This window comes from Astatotilapia calliptera, chromosome 7 (genome assembly GCF_964374335.1).
Source record: "Astatotilapia calliptera chromosome 7, fAstCal68.1, whole genome shotgun sequence".
NCBI classification, from domain to species: domain Eukaryota; kingdom Metazoa; phylum Chordata; class Actinopteri; order Cichliformes; family Cichlidae; genus Astatotilapia; species Astatotilapia calliptera.
In genome coordinates this window covers 60776050-60795078 of record NC_137428.1, presented here as the reverse complement: position 1 = coordinate 60795078, position 19029 = coordinate 60776050, and the positions used below count along the sequence as shown (strand labels likewise).

The 19029-nt window shown below is 39.0% G+C and overlaps 1 protein-coding gene across 1 annotated transcript in view; it reads left to right on the top strand.

The window, feature by feature from the left end:
- shank3a (SH3 and multiple ankyrin repeat domains 3a) overlaps positions 1–19029 on the top strand; it is a 214676-nt gene that overhangs the window by 105200 nt on the left and 90447 nt on the right. Inside the window, exons 5-7 of the mRNA XM_080304780.1 lie at positions 10735–10843; positions 11366–11517; positions 13488–13655. Of these exons, the coding sequence (XP_080160906.1) occupies positions 10735–10843; positions 11366–11517; positions 13488–13655 (429 nt within the window). The remainder of the gene's footprint in view (positions 1–10734; positions 10844–11365; positions 11518–13487; positions 13656–19029) is intronic.

Sequence of the window (19029 nt, the reverse complement as noted above, 5' to 3'; positions counted from 1 at the left end):
TGGTGACAAATTGTCACATGCTAAAAAATGGCATGTTTTGAATTGAATTGAATTGATATACCTTTATTAGTCACACAAGGGGAAATTTCATATGCATGTTTGCATGTTTTCTGACAGAAGAATTGCGTCAGTCATTTTGTCCCATTTGAAGTAGCAGTAGGTAACAGAGTACCTATACTGGCATGTGCAAGCAGTGTCAGCAAATGGCAGGAATCCAGCTCGAGCCTGGCTTTAGAAAGCAGAGACTTTTTTTTGTAACTTCTCCGTTTGTGTTTCCTTTCCTTGCTATCCTACACAATCAGAAAGAAATCTCAGTTAAAGGACTACATAATATTCTACATTTCAAACCAGAGAGAACATGCAGGGGGAAAGTTGTTTAGCTATTGCAGTTATGATGATTATGATGATAATGACTGTGTCTCATATGATTTCCTCATAGACAGTTTAGAAGATAGATCTACCTACCATGATGCCACCGACTGGTTTGCAAAGTACTCAAAATTGGCATTTTCGACATAATCACCAGTGAGCATACTGTAGGTATTCCCTGGGGTCTTTGAAACACAGCATAAGCGAGATTTACAGACTTGATTTTTACTTCAATGATCCTCAAAATAAGTGAAACTCACCAGAGAAGTGTTTCCTGAGGTCAAGTCAGATAGCTGTAAAGCCGTAGACTTCTATAGGACCAAAAGTCTATTTGCAACAACAGGTATCGCCGCCTGGTGGCCATGAAAACGGTGTGCACTAGAGAGGTGTAAATGTGACTTTTCTGTTATACAGAAGCATTTATACCAGTGAATTATGTGTTAGATGCTGCTGCCATGGTAACAGCACTCCTCACTATGTTAGAGTGCAGGCTTTTTTACTGCACTCATACATCATGAATAAAATGTGTGTGTTTAGTGCGCTAAATTATGAATTAGTGTTTTTTTCCTGTGTAGTTGTGTGTTTGTGTGGGTCCATATGATTGTGAATGTGTCCAGGAAATTTCATCCTTAAGCCTCTAGTGCCATTTTTTTTGTGGCGTTTGACTCACTGTAAGCTTAAGACTGTATCAAATTACTCAGCGATTTATTTTGCTGCAATATAGTAAAGGTTGAAGATTCCCTCACAGAAAATCCTCCTCTTTAGGATCAAATCCTCACTCTGTCATACAGTATATTGGTCATTTTGTAGCTAAGAGCATTACACTTTAAGCCTGTTAGGTATGGATATTGGAGATTACTGAAGCTTTTGTGCTCTCAGACAAACATGGGCTGAGATCCAAAGAAGCACAAATAGAGACAGCATATTGTACTTATAGGCACACAGATAAAGAAGAATCACCACAATCTGCAGTGACAGGCATTGAGCGGTAAGCAGCAGCTCTTTATCTCTGGGGAATTTAAGCACCCGCATTAAACCAAAAAGGTTAATGAATATGTTCTTTAATGGGTGGCTTCATTAAATCAACCAGCCGGATGTTATATTAAACACATTTTTACAGTGAATATGAAGGCAAGCGTCTTGTTTTGTTCCACAGCAAAAAACAGATTTTGGTTAATTGAAAGAAAAAGTGCACAAAGCGACTGCATTTCAGTAGAAAGAATAAGAATAAATGTTTTTTTGTTCATGCATCAAACTGAAATTTAAAAAATATCTATGTGCATTAGGAGCTAGTCATATCTCTTCAGGTTGTTAAAACATTGTCAACCACCCTAAGCAGATTTGATTTTCTCATATCAGTCAGTGGAGACCAGTGTGTACTGCACATACTTAGACAGCCTTTGAGAACAGCTACAGCGTTAGTCCCACCTTTGGTGGTGATCGCCTAATTGTGCTAGAAAGTTGATTCAGTTAGAAGTCAGCTTGGTGGGGTGGATGGATTCAAAAGTCTGGACTCTTCAGACTGTCCAAAGAAGTCTCAGACCGCGTCGTGTTAATTTTCTGTTACTGTGGTTGCTCTCTCAGAGTAAGAGTAACTGAAAGCTTCCAGTCCAAGAGACTTGTTCCTGTAATATTAGTCACGTTATGTGGCTGCTACCAAATTACCAAAACTGCAATGTTTAGGAGTTTTTTTTTTATGGGGAGCTTTTTCCCGATGATTAGATGTTTTTTGCCAAAGTTAGTTGGTCACGATTGTTGCGGGACCAAGGGATGCTCATGAGAAGTGGACTACTAGAACAAGACACACATGGATAAGGGCTGAGAATATGTGAAGATTGAGCTGTTAACAATAATAAATCTTATCGTAAGACATGCTTGTAGAAGAATACAACATGCATTAAGTAGAAAGAAGTAAAAAATTAGGAAACCAAAAAGGTCTCCCATAGATGTCCAATGGCATCTGGTGACTGAGAAGCATTTATGATGCAATTTACATCATAATCACATTTAATGACCCCTATGGATTGGGCCATTGTTATTCAGCAAGAAATTGCTCCCATCAGATTAATAAAAGATACAAGAACTTTGTATTGATTTGCTTTGACCCTTCCCTCTAAGGGAACAAGAAGACCCATTCCACAAAATTGGTTATTTGTGTAAAGAAAGCGGCAAAAGATTTAACATAATCCGTCAGATGCTCAGACATATGGGTCCAGGTGCTTCGGTTAGGCACAAGCAGACGAAGGCCAAAATTAATGAAAAAACATAATGTTTTTGCCCAACCTTGTTTTAATTTATTCAAAGACCATTATTAATGACTAACAATAACCTGAGATTAATAGAAGTGACCTTTACCTTGTTTTATGATCATCAGTTCAGACGAAAGTTGCTACAACTTGCTGCTTATCTGGTTAACCTGCCTCTCAGGAAGTAACTGGCCAGTAGTGACCCATCACTGTATTTCCCTGATATGAGAGGTTTTGTGTTAGACTCAAAACTGAAACAAATAAAAAAATCAGAAACAGCTGAAAAATGAAAAGTGGGAAAAAAATGGCCACAGGGAGAAAGAAAACACTGAAGGAAATGTGAGAAATATGATAATTAAATAATAATAAATAATAATAAATAGAGTTTCATTTTATTGTTTGGAAATTTAAAAAGAAAGTGTGTGGCATGTACAATAGATTTTATTGTTACACTGACTGTGCTTGGTGCGATGTGCTCATCAAAGCAGTTGTGCTGTGCCTTTTATTCGCTTTAAGAGTCAACAAAAACATCAGGCAGAAAACAAGACTAACGCTGTACTGTAAACAGATTGCTGCTTTGCTCTCGCATTTCTTCTCAGTATTTTTCCTCCCTTTATCATGTTTTGTGCTTCTGTCTTTCTTCCCATTCCTCCCCCTCACGTGACCCATTTTTCTTGTCTTTCTTCCATACGACTTCATTGTGTTGCATTTTTAATGGGAACCTGCTTCTAGACCTTCATACTCTGCAGTAAATTCATGAATTATGAAATAAACTGACAAATAAAACTAGTTAAACCATTAAACTGCTTTTTTTTCTCTCCTTCTTGTGAATAGAGCTTTAAAAAAGAGGAGCCTCTGTTTTGATACTGAGCTTGAATCAAATGGAAGATTCAGTCCACCAGTGGCCGCCTCCTCTTTGCCTGCTTAGTGGTTTTGCCAAAGACCTGAGGTCTACGCTTTACAAAAAAAACCAATCAAACAATGAAATGGAATCACTGTCCCACATCGGTGCTAAAAGAAAAGCAAACAGCAATAAATTATATGCGTATGTGTATATAAAATAATGAAATATATATACAGAATAAAATATATTGCACTACATGGGAAACAAAGCTCATGTTTTTCAACTGAATTAGCTTATTAATGATGTGGTTACAGTTTCTCATCCTTATATTTTAAAACCTCTCTCCTCCTGCTTTCTTTATTAATCAGTCGTACCTTGTCCTGTCTTTAAAATAGACAGTCTTGTTTTTTTTTATTAATTCATTCATGACTCATCTTGGCACTGTTTATTATCAAAGTAAAACCTACTTTTGTGTTATCTGCCACTGAATACACCTCCCTTTCACAACGAAATGAAATCCAGTCCTAACCAGTACTTTTTAGTCTTACTCACAGCATGCACTCTGAGGCTTAATCATTTGTATTTTTTAATTACACTGAAGCACATTAATCTAAAGCCACTGTTATTTCTGTTTTACTGTTTTTTTTTTTTTCATGAAATGGATACTAACTCATTTCTTATTGCTTTTAAAATCTGCACGAGCTACAAAATGTAACTGCATGATGCAGAAACCGTTCTGCATGTATTTAACAGGGAGTTGTGTCTCAGTCAGTTGCTGTGTCTAATTAAAATGCAGTGCCCCTGCAGCACTCTGTACAAAGCATCTGGGAGACAGGGGTCAAGGCCTGCTTGCTCTTGCTCTAGCCTTTATATAAGTGGCTGTCAACAAAGAGTAGATCGGCGTAATCGGGAACTCTCTTTGCCAGATAAGGCTGTCTGTGTTTGCTGATGTGGCTACACAAAAATAGGCAGTTTTCCCTTTTTAATGGTTGACTGCTGGTGCCAAAAACATATTAAGTACATCTATTTCACATAATAAAGCATAGACAGCATTTTTTTTGTACTTCTGTGCTATTCACATTGGAGGGATTTCATAGATATGTTGTTTCTATATTAAAAAGGCTCTTACCAGTAATTACATCAAATTGAGCGTCAGCTGTTTTGCTGAGAATCTAAGTGACAGTGTTGGTTCAGGTTTGTCAGACTATCACTCACAGTCATAAATGTTTTCTGCATTGCTGTCATACTGAATATGTCTGACAGCTCCCTGATGGCAGTCTACACCTGATAAGTTGAAGTGTAACCACATATGAGTCAGTTGTGTTGTGCCAACAGTAAGCTCAGTAACATTTTTTACAGTCTTTGTTGCCAAATATTGGGATTATATCGTACCATATGCATGTCTTTACATAGCTAGCACTGTCAGCTGGTTCTATGTTGGGTGAAGGATTCCTTCCATATCTATAGTGGGGCTATGTTCTTCCATAATGTGTAGGCCAGTCCCTAGAGATTCTCCATGACCACACCAGTGTGGTAGTTCTTACTGCAGTTATTGTCCAAGAAGTTATGACAGCCTAAAGCATGTGTGTATTTTATGAGCCAGCTCAGATTAGAGAAGCATATGATGCTCCTGAACATGTATCATGTTAGCGAGCAATGCAATTATCACTCACCCATGGCAAAGCGTACTGTTGGCCAGCTGTGGGACCAGGGGCTATGTAGCCATGTGGTAGTGAGTGTAAATATGGGGCAGCGACAGTGTCTGACACACTTCCTGTAGCTGTGTATGATTTCTTTATTTGTGGCTCATCTCTGGGTTCTGTTTAAACCTGAGTGTATATGTGCTATTAAATAGGACATGAAGTGTTCGCGTCTCTTTGTGTGAAGTTATGAAAAATCTTTTATGAAAGGGGAGCAAAAGACCAAGAGAAAATAGCTGCACAGGGGGATTTGTGTTGTCTCTATAATTTCTGGCCTCCTTCCCTGGCTTTTATGAAGTAGTGGCAGATAATCCCTCTTTAGTGGTGGAAGAGACAAGAACCTCTTCGGGGTACTGAAGTAAAAGAAGAAACCTTTATCCTCTCTTCTCTTGCCAGCTGGAGTAGCTCTTCCACTCACTGCTTGCCACTGATTTGTGACCCTATTCAAAGTCACCTATCCACATATGACAAAATGTATTCAGTTTTCAGAATCCTCAATTAATCAGGGACAAATCCCTCCACTTCATAGATGTTAAATGTTGTGGGTTCAAGAATAAGAACGCTGCCCTTATTACCAACTTATTACCAAGCCTCAAGCAGGAACAAGAGGATATATTCTTGATTTATTGAGCTGGTAAATTGCCATAGATTATACATACTGCCATTCAGTTCTTCCTACCTGACCCTCTCTCTCATTCTCTGTTTTCTTGATCCAACACTGCAGGGGTGCTTCATCACTATTGTAATAGTGTATGCACAAAATCCGCTTTGACCATTTGTCTTATTTTGAAAGTTCAAGTCAAAGCTCAAGACACATATTCCTTATAAAAAAAAAAAACTAGCATGTACTCAGTTTGCAACATGAGGTATTCTAATGACACTTATAGTAACTACTTACAGAAAATATGTTTAGCCGTTTTGTGCAGCAGAAACTCTGAAATAACACATTTTAAAATTCTGTCATTGAAACAGTATGTATGTGTGGCCAATGTGTGGCTGAAGCAGAGCAGAATAATGTCATTTGTTCTCTCAGTGCTTCTCTTTGCTGGGATTACCTTTCCTCTATAGGGACAGAGGTTACTGTGATGTTGTTGCCCATGCTCTCATGAGTAAAGCTGATGCATGCAGGGATGTGACCGTGCATGTTTTTGCTCAGTTCGGGTGATATCTCTTGAGATTGCAAACTGTGGAACTGTAAGGATGTTTATATGAGCAAGGCAAGCCGAGAACAAAAAATGTGTACAGACTGTGTGCAGATTTACTGCTTCTTCTTCTTTGCCTTCTTTTTCTTCTCCTTCTCACTTTAGGTGTCATTGAAGTCGATCATCTCCCTCTATCTCACTCTATCCCCATCATCCTCTTCTGTCACACCAGCCTGCTGTTGTCCTCCTTCAGTACATCCAAGAATCTTTTATGCAACTCCATATCAACATTCTTTGTCCCTCCAAACGTGTCCAAACCATCTCAGCCTTTTTTCCAAACTGCTCAACCTGATCAGTCCTATGATACTGTCACGGCGGGGTACGCCAGTGTTGTGAACAGGGCCCAAAAGCAGATGCGGAGAGAGGAGTTGCAGGAGCCTTTATTTTGGCTGAAAGCAGCAAAAACCATGAAAACTGTGGCAAACTATGAAAAAACTGTGAACACAATGATAAACTATGAAAAATGTGGCTAGAATAACAGACGACCTGACAATGAAACACAGAAAACAGGAGGTGATCAGGGAAAGTGGGAACACATGGGGAAACAGCAGAAATTAACATAATGACGGGACGCGGGAAGGGAAACTAGATACAATGAGCAAAGAACAAAAGACTCTTTCAGAATAAAACTCTTTCAGAATAAAACAGGAAACATGGAGACGCAGACATGACAACACAAGAACTAATAACCACAACCTAGCATGAGAAGCTCAAAAATGCAGAATAAACTCAAAAACGCTGGGTCCGAGACCCATATATCTTATATGGGTCTTATCATACTCTTATAAATTATAAAACCCTTACAAATCTTATCATGCTCAACTCCTGGATTTTGTCAGTCCCTCCATCTCCGAACCATACATCATAGCAGGCCTCTCTATCTTCTTGTAGCTTTCTCTCTTTCAATCCTTCTTTTGGAAATCACCTCTGACACTCATCTGCCTGTGCTTTCTTATTCGCCATTGCTCTCTTTCTCTCTCTCTCATTTGCTGATTTTTCTGGTTTTTTCATTGTTTGTATGTTGAGTATTAAATTTTGATTTTTCCACTATTGTTCTTTCTGGAAAACAATGGAAAGAATACTATATCTAAGACTGGATCAATGATAACCAGTGACTAATAAGGAAGACTTGCCACAGTAATGTGTAAATGAGCCTTGGCAAATGATTGAATGAAATGTGAACACACTACTATGGAGGAGACTCTTATTCCATGTGCCAGTCTGCTCTGTGTATATGCACAATCTTGCATAATGAAGTAAAAATGTAGACGATAGAGTCAAAGGAGCTTGCAAAGAAAAGCGTCTGGACTTCTTTAAGTTGCTTGAAGACGTTTCACCTCTCATCCGAGAAGCTTCTTCAGTTCTAAGGTCAAATGGTGGAGAGTCCCAGATATAAACCTAGTGGGAGTGTCCCCCCACAGAGGGACAAAAGGACACCCTGATGATCCTCTAATCGCCTGAGCCAAGGTGTGAAACTGGGTGTGGGTCCTGTGAGCGACCATCTTTGAACAGAGGCAGGGGTTTACGACACCAACTCTCTGCCATCTATAATCCAGTTTTGAGATCCCTTCCCAGACGCCTTAACACCCACTCACATCCTGGGCCATCTGACCTCAGGAATTCGCATGATAAGGTGGGGCCAGGTTTCACAATGAACACACCCGAAACTCTGGCTGATTGGGACCCACACCCAGTTTCACACCTTGGCTCAGGCGATTAGAGGATCATCAGGGGGTCCTTTTGTCCCTCTGTGGGGGGGTTACTCCCACTAGGTTTATATCTGGGACTCTCCACCATTTGACCTTAGAACTGAAGAAGCTTCTCGGATGAGAGGTGAAACGTCTTCAAGCAACTTAAAGAAGTCCAGACGCTTTTCTTTGCAAGCTCCTTTGACTACGATGACCTGGATGACTGAGAACCTTCACAGACATGTAGACGATAGACTTATCTACTGTTAAGTGGTTCCTAGTAAAAGTAATAGGTAATCAGTGCACAAATGGTTGAAGTAAATTGATGAATGCTCTCCTTGAGCCCACTGAAGTCTTTTCTTCAGTATTTTGTTCAAGCTGGAAAGATGACAGGAAGTTTTTAACTTATTCGGGAAGAAAGAGAATTGCAACATCTAAAGGAGGAGACATAAAAGAGGTGCAGAGATTAAAGTTTGATTATTTTTTTTTATCTGGCCCAAAGATAAAATCAGGATGATTTGTGGAGTATTTTTGGTTGAGCTGTACTGTAAATCTGTCTTGCCTACTTTTTTTCTTTACCTTTATGCTTGTTTAGTTGTGGCACTCAGTTAACATTAGCAAGCCATGCCATGTCATCATTTCACTTCATTATGATAGATTTGTAGACCAAGTCACGCTAATCTGGTTGGGTTGTAAATAAACTGTCTGTTTGATATTTAGCAGATATTTTGGAATAACTGAACAAAATCTTTTGACCTTTGTTTTCAAGGTAGAGATTATTAAAATGTATTTTCATTTGTATTATGGCAAATTACTGGCCTTACAGGTAAAGCATACTGAGTTTAGTCGCAGCGGTTTGGCGTTTTAATTTGATGTATGACAGACTGTCACCATTTTAATTATTTTCAGAATTTTTAGTCAAACGTCAGCATGTCGAGAAAATAAAAAAGTGTGCATCCTTCTTTGTGTGTAACACTGACAGAAAGACAGCAAAAGGGAGAAGAATATAAAGAGTTCATTAAGACCTTCACCAAAGCAAATAAATCATTATCCAGGCTTTTTGTCTGTCTTCTGTTCAACAGGCAATAAAACACACATCAGATCCAGCTGATCACTGGCAAATCATCCCTGAGCCTCTTCAAGGCATTATCCTAGGTTTTATGCAGGACACACAACCACACTCGTTCGTAACACATTCACAAACCCAACCTCAATGCTCTTCCCACTCGTGTACATTGGCTGCCAGAGCTGTCTTTGTATCCCATCACCATAACAACTGCCTCTCTGAACGTTGTAAAAAGAAAAAAAAAGGGAAAAGCCAAAGTGAATTTCTCTCAGTTTGACTTGGAGATAGTGAGAGTAGCAGTCGGCAGCTGCTCACAGCATGTCAGTGGTGTCTGTCTACAAGACACGGGCTTGTAGAGGCAAGCGGGTTGCAGATGACTTGGTGAGAAGAGAAAGGAGGTGTGTGATGTGAAATTTTGGAAGGTGTTGTATCGTGTGACTTTCAGAGCGTGGGATAAACAGTATATGATGCTGCACATGGTGAGTGTCAAATGGCTGCTGCTTTTTGTTCTCGTTACTGCATGTGAGTGCTCGTGTTGGTAAGCACGCGTTTAAATTTGTTGCGTTACATGTCTTCATTAAGTTGTGTGAAATGTAATGAGTTTATGAGTCTCGAGGCTTTAGTACATGCGGATATTATGTAATGAGAGAAACTGGAAGACCTTGAGAGAATGAAGGAGTAATGAAAGTTCTCTGTAAATCTCATTTGGGATGCTGCAGATATTTTATAATTACATCCTGGAGATGATATTAGGCAATCATCCATGTTTTTTATTGACAGTTTATGTGTTCAGTATTAAAATTTTGTTTGGTCAATTTCTCTCAATAATTCCTTTTGTCTTCTGTAACTACAGTACATTCTTATTGGTACAATTCTAGGCTTCACTTTTGCATTTTAGATTTATTGTTGCCCTGATTCGTCAGACTATTTTAATCTATTATGAAGTGTTAGCACTGGTGCCTTGCTCACAGCTTCATTTCTCGCTTTATACTCTACAGGCTTGCACTCGTATTGGTAAAGGTGATGAATATTTTTAATCATAAGTCACAAAGGAAATTAAGTGTTGTGTGTGTCTGTGTATTTTAGAGTGGATATGATTTACATGTGAGCTTGTGCTTCTGACTGTGTGCTTGTTTTATGAAAGTGGTTTTAAACATTAATTGTAGAGCCATTGTTGTGTGTGTGTGTGTGTGTGTGTGTGTGTGTGTGTGTGTGTGTGTGTGTGTGTGTGTGTGTGTGTGTGTGTGTGTGTGTGTGTGTTATAACCATTACATCTGAACTCAAAATATGACGTTAGCCTCAGGATCTCATTTTCTTGCCGCTAATCTCCAAAGGAAAACTCTCCCTTTCAGTGCTGTTTTGCAGCTCTGTCCATTTCTTTTTTTGGTCTGTCCTATAATAGCTTATATACCGTATCTTCTGAACATGTTCCATTAGCTTGCCATGACTGAACAGAAATAAAACCTTCAAACACAGAAGGAGAGTAAGCAATGACTTCAGCTTTCATCTCTGGACTGCATTATTAAACATCCCCATCCACAGGAGTCTGACATCATCCAATCACAGCTGTTTCTTCCTCCTCTTCCCCTACTCCCCGTTCCCTTGTCTCCCTCCATTAGGCAAACCTGAAGAAATTCATGGAGTATGTGCAGCAGAGGAACATTGAAAAGGTCTCAAGGTTCCTGGAAAAAGGCCTGGACCCTAACTTCCATGATCCAGACACAGGAGGTGAGCAAGTCTGCTAAGATTTCCATCCCTGCCATACTTGAGTTTACTTATTGTTGATGATTGTTTTTCTCCATCCTTGATTTGTCATTTCTCTCCTTCTGTCTTCATCACAAATGACCATATATGGATTTTCTGAAATAAGCCTTCTGCATAGCGGGTAAAGCTGGATTACTCTCTTTGCTAATCTCCTCGTGTATATGCAAATGTTTGTCCAGTCATAAAGGAGATTTCAATGCTGGGTGACCTGTAGTGTAGCAGATGAGCTGCGAAGTGAGGGAAACATGAGAATAGGCTGATTTAACACCAACTGGAAGCAGCCAGCAGACAGGAGGGTGACAATCTCGACTGAAAAAGGCAGTGATCCAACTGCAGAGTCATTGAAAATGTAAAGCCACAGACAATTTTGTCCCAAAAAAAATGCAGCGATTCAAGTGGTGGATGTTTTGGGGGAAGAATGCACAATAATGTCAGTGGAAATAAGCTGAGTTTTCAAAAGTGTTCTTTGCTTCCTTCTGCTTGCAGAATGTCCTCTAACGCTAGCAGCACAGCTGGAGAGCTGTGCAGAGCTCATCAAGGTGCTGAAAAGTGGAGGGGCACATCTGGACTTCAGAACAAAAGATGGGATTACTGCTCTGCACAAGGCCGTGCGCAGCAAAAACCATACAGCACTTATAGTGAGCACATTTCACACGTATATACAGTTCAGCCGGCTCAACCACATTCATGCAAACTCCCCGTCTAGAAAAGGAGAATGTATGGGCAGGTAATGTCTGGCAGCAGGTGCTTGAGCTATCGAGCACAGAGGGCACTTACTAAATGTGTGAGATTGAACTTTGAATATGCTGACATAATCACTGAATCACTGAATGGCCTTGCATGTGTCTGGTTTGAGGAGGCTTGTAACCCAAATGAAATGGGTTGTGTGAGTCATGTTTCCTGTTGAAACTGAACTGTTGAAACTGGAATGAGTTATTTCCACTTTTGATACCACAGTTATGGTATTGAATGATCCTAAAGATCCAATAGGAGAGAGTTACAAATTGCAGTAGCTACAGCCTAAAAAGTACTGCCAGCTTTTTCCTGAGCCTCTCAACAAGCCTTGATTGGATGATGTCAGCTTTCTACTGGCTTTCTATTATAAGCCTACAGTAGCTCTTTAACATAAACAGGTGCCTGAACATGCAAGGTTCAGCATTTGAACACACAAGAATTATAAATTTAATGTTAAACAGTATAAAGAACTGGCAGCCTGTCCAGTGTGTGCCTGATCTCTCAGCCTATGACAGCTTCATGCTATCAGCTTATGACAGCATGGATGGATGGATGGAATTAAGTGAGACCTTTAGGGTGACAGAATTCAAGAATTGGAAGGAAAATAAGTGGGAGGAAAGGAGGATGCTGATTAGGGCTGCCACGATTAGTCGACTAGTCACAATTACGTCAATTATCAAAATCGTCGAGGACTGATTTAATAGTCGACGCATCGTTTGAAGCTTTGTAAGATCACAAAAGCCGCAGGAATAAGTAGTAGGATCTAAGAGTGTAATAACGGACTGAAACAGAAGATGGCAGCACTGCATGTACAAGGATGCCAGTTGCCGTTAAACGCCAAAGAAGAAGAAACTGTGTCCCAGAGTTCATAGCGCGGCCCAGCGCAGTTTCCAACAATGGCGGCAGCTAGTTAGTTTTAATGTTACTCTTATTATTCTTTCTGGGTCACAAAATAAACGTTTAACATATTTTCAGATGAGAATGTAGCTGTGTAAACCTCAAATATCTGCTCAGTTTATCAAGACACCACATATTTTCAAAAGCGCTCAGACGTTTTCAGAGATGTCTGTTACCCACTAGCTTCTTAGCTAGCCGGGGTTACAGGCTCACTAGAGCCAGTGGACTCGTTTTCACACCCACTGCTATCTTTCGCTACTCAGGTTAAACATATACAAATCACTTAGATAACTTAAAAATCTTATTGTTTGGCTTTTTTCAGTATTTTATTTGTTCCTGAGTAAATCGGTTTGGCTGAGATTAAAGTTATAGTTTTTACACAGCTGAATAAACGTCAAGCAGACAACTGATTATCAGAAGTGTGAGATGCTCGAGAATATACTCCGGTGTCCAGTTATATTTTAGATAGCAAGGAGCAGACGGCTGAGTTTATTAAACTCCACCGAAGCAATCTGCAAACTTCATTAAAATTTAATAAACTATCATCTTGTCTTTATTTTTAGTTAGCACATATCTTAAACACTTAAAGCTGTAAGCTAATGATAGTCATATAAGAGCAGATGCATTCTGGTGCAATAAGCTGTATGTTTTATGTTCAATGGATGCATGATCTGATTAGTCGACTAATTGCAAAAATAATCGGTGACTAGTCGACTATCAAAATAATCGTTTGTGGCAGCCCTAATGCTGATATTCTTAGCGTCATAACAGCAATAGAAAACAACTTTAAAAAAGCTTTTATCTTGTATCTTTAACTAGTAAAGTGTAAACATTAACTTGTATTTTAATTCTTATTTATTATTTTTGGTTATTGTTATTCATCCATGCAAAGGTCTCTTTTATCTTCCCATTTCACTGTGAAAATTCAACCAAAACTGGTGACTTAAAACCTTAAACTTGCCTCTTTTCCCACTAGACGCTGTTGGACTTGGGTGCATCTCCTGACTATAAAGACAGCAGGGGGCTAACTCCTCTCTACCACAGTTCGATGGTAGGAGGAGATCCCTACTGCTGTGAGCTGCTGCTGCACGATCATGCACAGGTCGGCTGTGTGGATGAGAATGGCTGGCAGGAGATACACCAGGTAATACACAGTAATACACACATTACCCTAACCCAGACCTTCCCAAAGTGTGGGGCCCGCCCCCTAGGGGGGGGCGCAGAGCCATGGCAGGGAAAAGTGGGGGGAACAAAACGCTTGGACACTGCTAGCACGGGGCGCCTACAGAAACGCAAAGCAGGAGATGAAGCATAGCTGAATATGTTTCCAAACCAACTTCATTCTAAGCCAAAGACTAGAAAATATGGTGAAGCATATCTTCCCTTTGGTTTCACCTGTACAAGTGCCAAGGTAGGTCTCCCCTGCATAATTGGTTTTCCCTTCGTCGGGAGCACGTGCTGGGCTGTTCAAATCAGGGACAAACAGTATCCCACATTCTTGATTTTTAGTTCACAAACACTTGTTGTAATGACTAATTACTCCTGACATTTTGGAGATGTTAGCTCTTTATACAGTAAAGTTACAGCGGGATACAAATAATATCAGGCAGTTCCTGCCACGATTTGTTCCCCTGGTTCAAATCACGGACTAACAGTATCCTACAGCTGTTTATGTGTTTAAACCCATTTTGCACAGAGAGGCATTTTTTGAAAAATGTATTGATAACAATGTTGAATATTATTACACAGGAAAAAAAACAACTACAGGTAAAATAATTACACCATGACGCCTCTGCCTTTCTAAATGGAGGGACAGTAACTCTGTGTGTATGTAAGCGTGTAAAACCTGCAGATAGTCAGATTAACAGTAACAGTATTTTGTCTCTCTGCAATTCATCTCATGTAAACAATAACGTGGCGCACAGCGTGACGTGAAAAAAGGCACATACCTTTGACGTTGCGCGACGAACTCTGTATTCCTCGTCCACACGTAAACGCGAAAAGGGAGTTTTAAAAAATCTCAGTTTTCGGTGATTCGAAAAGCCGTTTACGTGTGGATGAAACAGCTGCGTTTTCAAAAATACCCGTGTAGGTGCGGACGTAGCGTAAAAGAGTTAGTAGTTTATTTTATTACTACCTGTCATTTATTGCAGTTTACTTGTATTTGCTTAATTGTTTACTAAATGTTTGAGGTGTGAAATAAACCGCAGTGGAGCAAAATATGGGTGTGTGTGGTTGGAGGATGTGTTTGTGCGTGTGGGGTGGTGGTGGTGGTGGGGGGCACGAACATTTTTCTTGTAAAACAAAGGGGGGCCTAGCAAAAAGAGTTTGGGAACCACTGCCCTAACCCAAACCACATGTTTACCCTAAACCAAATTAACCACAGCCAAATAGCTGAATCTTAAGCCTTAAACCTCTCTTTGAAATCTTCAGGACAGAAAGTGTCTTCACTATAATGGTTTTGGACTTAAACTGTTCTGCTCAGACATGCGCACTTGCATGCACACACATACACACAGATAACATTGTAGGGCTGTGTACAGACTATTTTATAGTTTTGAAAACCTGTGACTCTTTATATAAAATCAGTTTAACAAAAGCATTGTATTAGGGATATACTAGCTCTATCAATAGATTAAAAAAATGATGTAATTAATCTCACAATTTTCTGTAATTAATTGCGATTAAACGCAATTACTTGATCAATAGCCTGGTTGCAATTACATTTTTTCAACTTTATATTTAAGCTTGTAACTGACATTTATGCAATACAATAAAGTAAATGCAGAATAAACACAAAGAATGTATCCTTAAATTCAAAGAGAATTTGAATAGATTTCTTGAATCTTTTAACACAGGTTCTCTCCTGTGAAATACATCTTTTTAAAAAACCTATATACTGATAGGTAAGTATACACTAATATATAACATATACTAGTGCTATCAAACAATTAAAATGTTTAATCAGATTCATCACAGGGTTACAGTGGATTAATTTTGATTAATCACAATTTAAATCACAATTAATATTTTTATTCTGTCGACACTTTATTCACCTTTAGTCACTTACAGTTATTTACTCACGTATTCAGTCAATGTAATTTTAAAACTGTGTATATACTGTATATTTTAAGTTTTTTTTTTTTTTTTTTTTTAAATCTCATTCTTATTGCCTCTTTATGCCATGTCCTTATTTTTAGCATCATGCTGCTCTGTTGTATCTTAATTGCCCCTTGGGGATAAATAAAGTCTCTCTGATTCTGAGTAAATATCCTTCACTTTTATTCTATATTAATCTAATTTCATTTTGCATGAGCAAACAGACTCGAGAAAAAAGGGAAAATATACGCACTTAACATGTTTATTGAACATCTCGAACATTCATGTTAACAAAATGTATCCACTCTCTCTCTCTGTCACTCTTGGGGAGGCGCTTCAAGTCCTTGAAACCAAAGCTTTTTAAAGCGCGTATTCTCAACAATAATTAATAGGTCAGTAGTTTGTTGCAATCCACTTGGCAATTGTGTCAGTCAATATGTCAGAGATAGACTTACTGAGTCCCCGATGCTCCGTGAGTGGTTTGTGGCAAGCTGGCTGACACTTTAGCCAAAGTCCGAGCAGCATTCCCGATTAATGTGTGCTTCGCGTCAATGTGATATTTTAAGCTGGAAGTGCTTTGGTGAAAAGAAAATTCCTTCTTGCACAATGTGCATAATACTTTATGTCGGTCGACTGTTCTGTCTTGTTATTTTTTTAATACTCAAATTTCCCGTCGATAGGGCAAATGTGCATTTATCATCTTCCATATTGAGTTGATTGTTTCAGCTGCCCGTCACTACCAGATCTACTGCCCATTTGCGCACGTGCGAGGCTAACTCTACTTGGACATTGTAATCGCGTTGACCGTAATGGCGGATTAGTTTACGTTAACACGTTAATTTTGACAGCACTAGTATATACTATCAAAAAGGCATGAGACCTGTGCGTTAGAGGTTTTGGCTAATCTTTTAAGACAAATTACTTACACCACTGTTGTATAGGCAGCGTAAATTGTCCACATAATGCTAGACAGGTCCAGGCTCTTATGTCACCTCTGGACAACTCACCAACATATGTGTGAAGTGGGTGCGAATGTGAGTCAACAAATAACTGTAGTAGGGCACACTGGGAAAGCTGGTGAGAGGGGAGATCAATCTGAGTTTTATGAAGTGTGTCTCCCGGTGCGCAAATAATCTGCAGGAGTGTCAACAGAAATCTCTGAGCACAGATTGCCTCCGAAAATAACAAAAAACAAACTGAGCTACTGTTTATACATAACTGAGGCTCAGGACCTGTGAAATTTGTGCTTCCAATTGTTTGGGACAGTCATTACCGCAGTTATATTGAAGTATTATGCACATATACTTATGTACACACATATCTTGCTCGCTTTATGGAGAAGTTCATGTCATATTTTGCACCTGCTTCCCTCCCTCCTGAAACTGTCCATGGTGCTGATTTTGTTTTTCTACTTGTTTTAATGATGAATATACCTCTTCCAAAGCACGTGTAAAGAGTACACAGGTGGAAAGACTTACTGAGTCTGATTGTAGACCTTTTATAAAAGAGTATAGCCATGAACAATAACTGTATAAGAAGACCTGGAAAGTAATAGCCTAGTTTATAGAAAGCACATTATTAAACTTGGGCTTTGGCCAAGAAAGCCCGTGAAAAATAAGTAAGGTTGCTTAAATTAACGGGCAAATCGAAGTGCTTTTAACCAATTGTTGCCTACTGTCCTAGAAAATATGCAGTTGTGTCTGAGTTATTACCAACCTAAAGTGGCTGTAAATACACATTGAGTCATTTATGGATACTTTTAGTATTTCGACAGTATTTTTTTTACTGTATTTACTACCTGCTTACTATTAGTAGAAATATAATGTTAGACACACACACACACACACATACAGGTTTGTCATGCCCTATAAAGATAATGCATAGTCCCTATATAGTGTTTTTATTTGTGTCAGGATTTTTATGTCTGAAAGTTCTTGCATTTCAAATGTTGAGTGGCAACATAGTAACAGAATCAAGCTTAGTGTATTTGAATGGGAACCTTCTTTGTCTTTACAAATGTTTATGGCTTTATATTAGGAGGAGGGGGGGGTTGTGTATTCCTCCCATGAATATAATAAGAAATTTGAAGTTAGGACCAAGAGGAACGCGGATCATTAAAGAGGGGCTGCGTGGATCATGTCAGTATCTGTTTGCCTGTCTCCCACACAAACCTTTTTTATTACATGTTGACATGAATTTCACCTTCATCTGTCTGTTTTTCTTTTTCTCCATAGTTACTTAGACAACACTGCTTAAGTGTGTTTGATCTCAAGGTATTGCAATTATTCTTACTTGGAAGTTATTATGAGCAAGATCAAACATTCTCAATTTGTTTTTGATTGCAGAGATTAGTTAAAGTGAACTTTGTTTCCAAGGAGAATAAACAAAATTAATAAAAGTCTTAAACGAAATGTAAAAGTTATTTGTGAACTAAACCAGCCTTTGTGTTTGTGAGGGTTTAATTGAACATGTCAGCTCAAAGGAAGCTCGCTGTACTGGAAAGACGAAAAGGCCTCATACGCGAAGGGATATCTAGATGCTGTTTAAGAGATTTTATGGCATTCACTCAGCCTCTACATTTCTGTAGTGAAATGTCAAAACAGTCTACACTTACTTACTTCTCAAGCATACTGCTTGTACAAAGCTCTTTATCATGCACTTTTCTTTCAACCGTTCACACAAACACTGACACACCAATTACAGCAGAGAAACTTGGAGTTCCGTATTTTACCCAAGGACACTTGAATGAATTTAGAATAAACTTTTTACTGTTTTACTGCATCTGTGGTTTTGTGTATGGCCTTCCGGGGCCTGGCCACACAGCCCAAGAAAGACATCCACAAAGCAACTTTAGTGCAGATTATGCTAATAACCACATCTCACCAACACACACCTTCTTACTTTTTAAGGAAGTGGTGTTAAAAAGCAATTCATGACAAGATTGCGTAAAAGAGTTTAGTGAAATCACCCAGGAAGTCTCTTTGCTGAAAATATAGAGGGGGTTTAGGATAAGAGAGCAAAGATGCTTTTACAGTTATTTGTTCTTATGTATGTTTTCACTATTACCCAAAAATAAAGTAAATCTAAGAATTCTTCAGTCCATCACACTTTTACTCCAATCCTTTCATTTTAACTCTCCTTCCACATCTCTCCCCTTCTCTGTGCCCTTCCGAGCATTAGCATTCCTTGGGCATGTATTGTGTACAATAGGATACACTGCAAAAGGGCTGATAACCAACAACAATCCCAGAATCATTTGTGCACATTCGCACTGCTGTCACACACTGTTAGCGAGACAGAATACAGAAGTGAGAGAACAATTGCTGGGGAGAATCGTGTACCTCTTTGTCAGTAAGGCGCACAAACCACAGATTTGGAGACAAAAAAGAAGAAGGAAAAGATAGAGATTAGATGAAAAG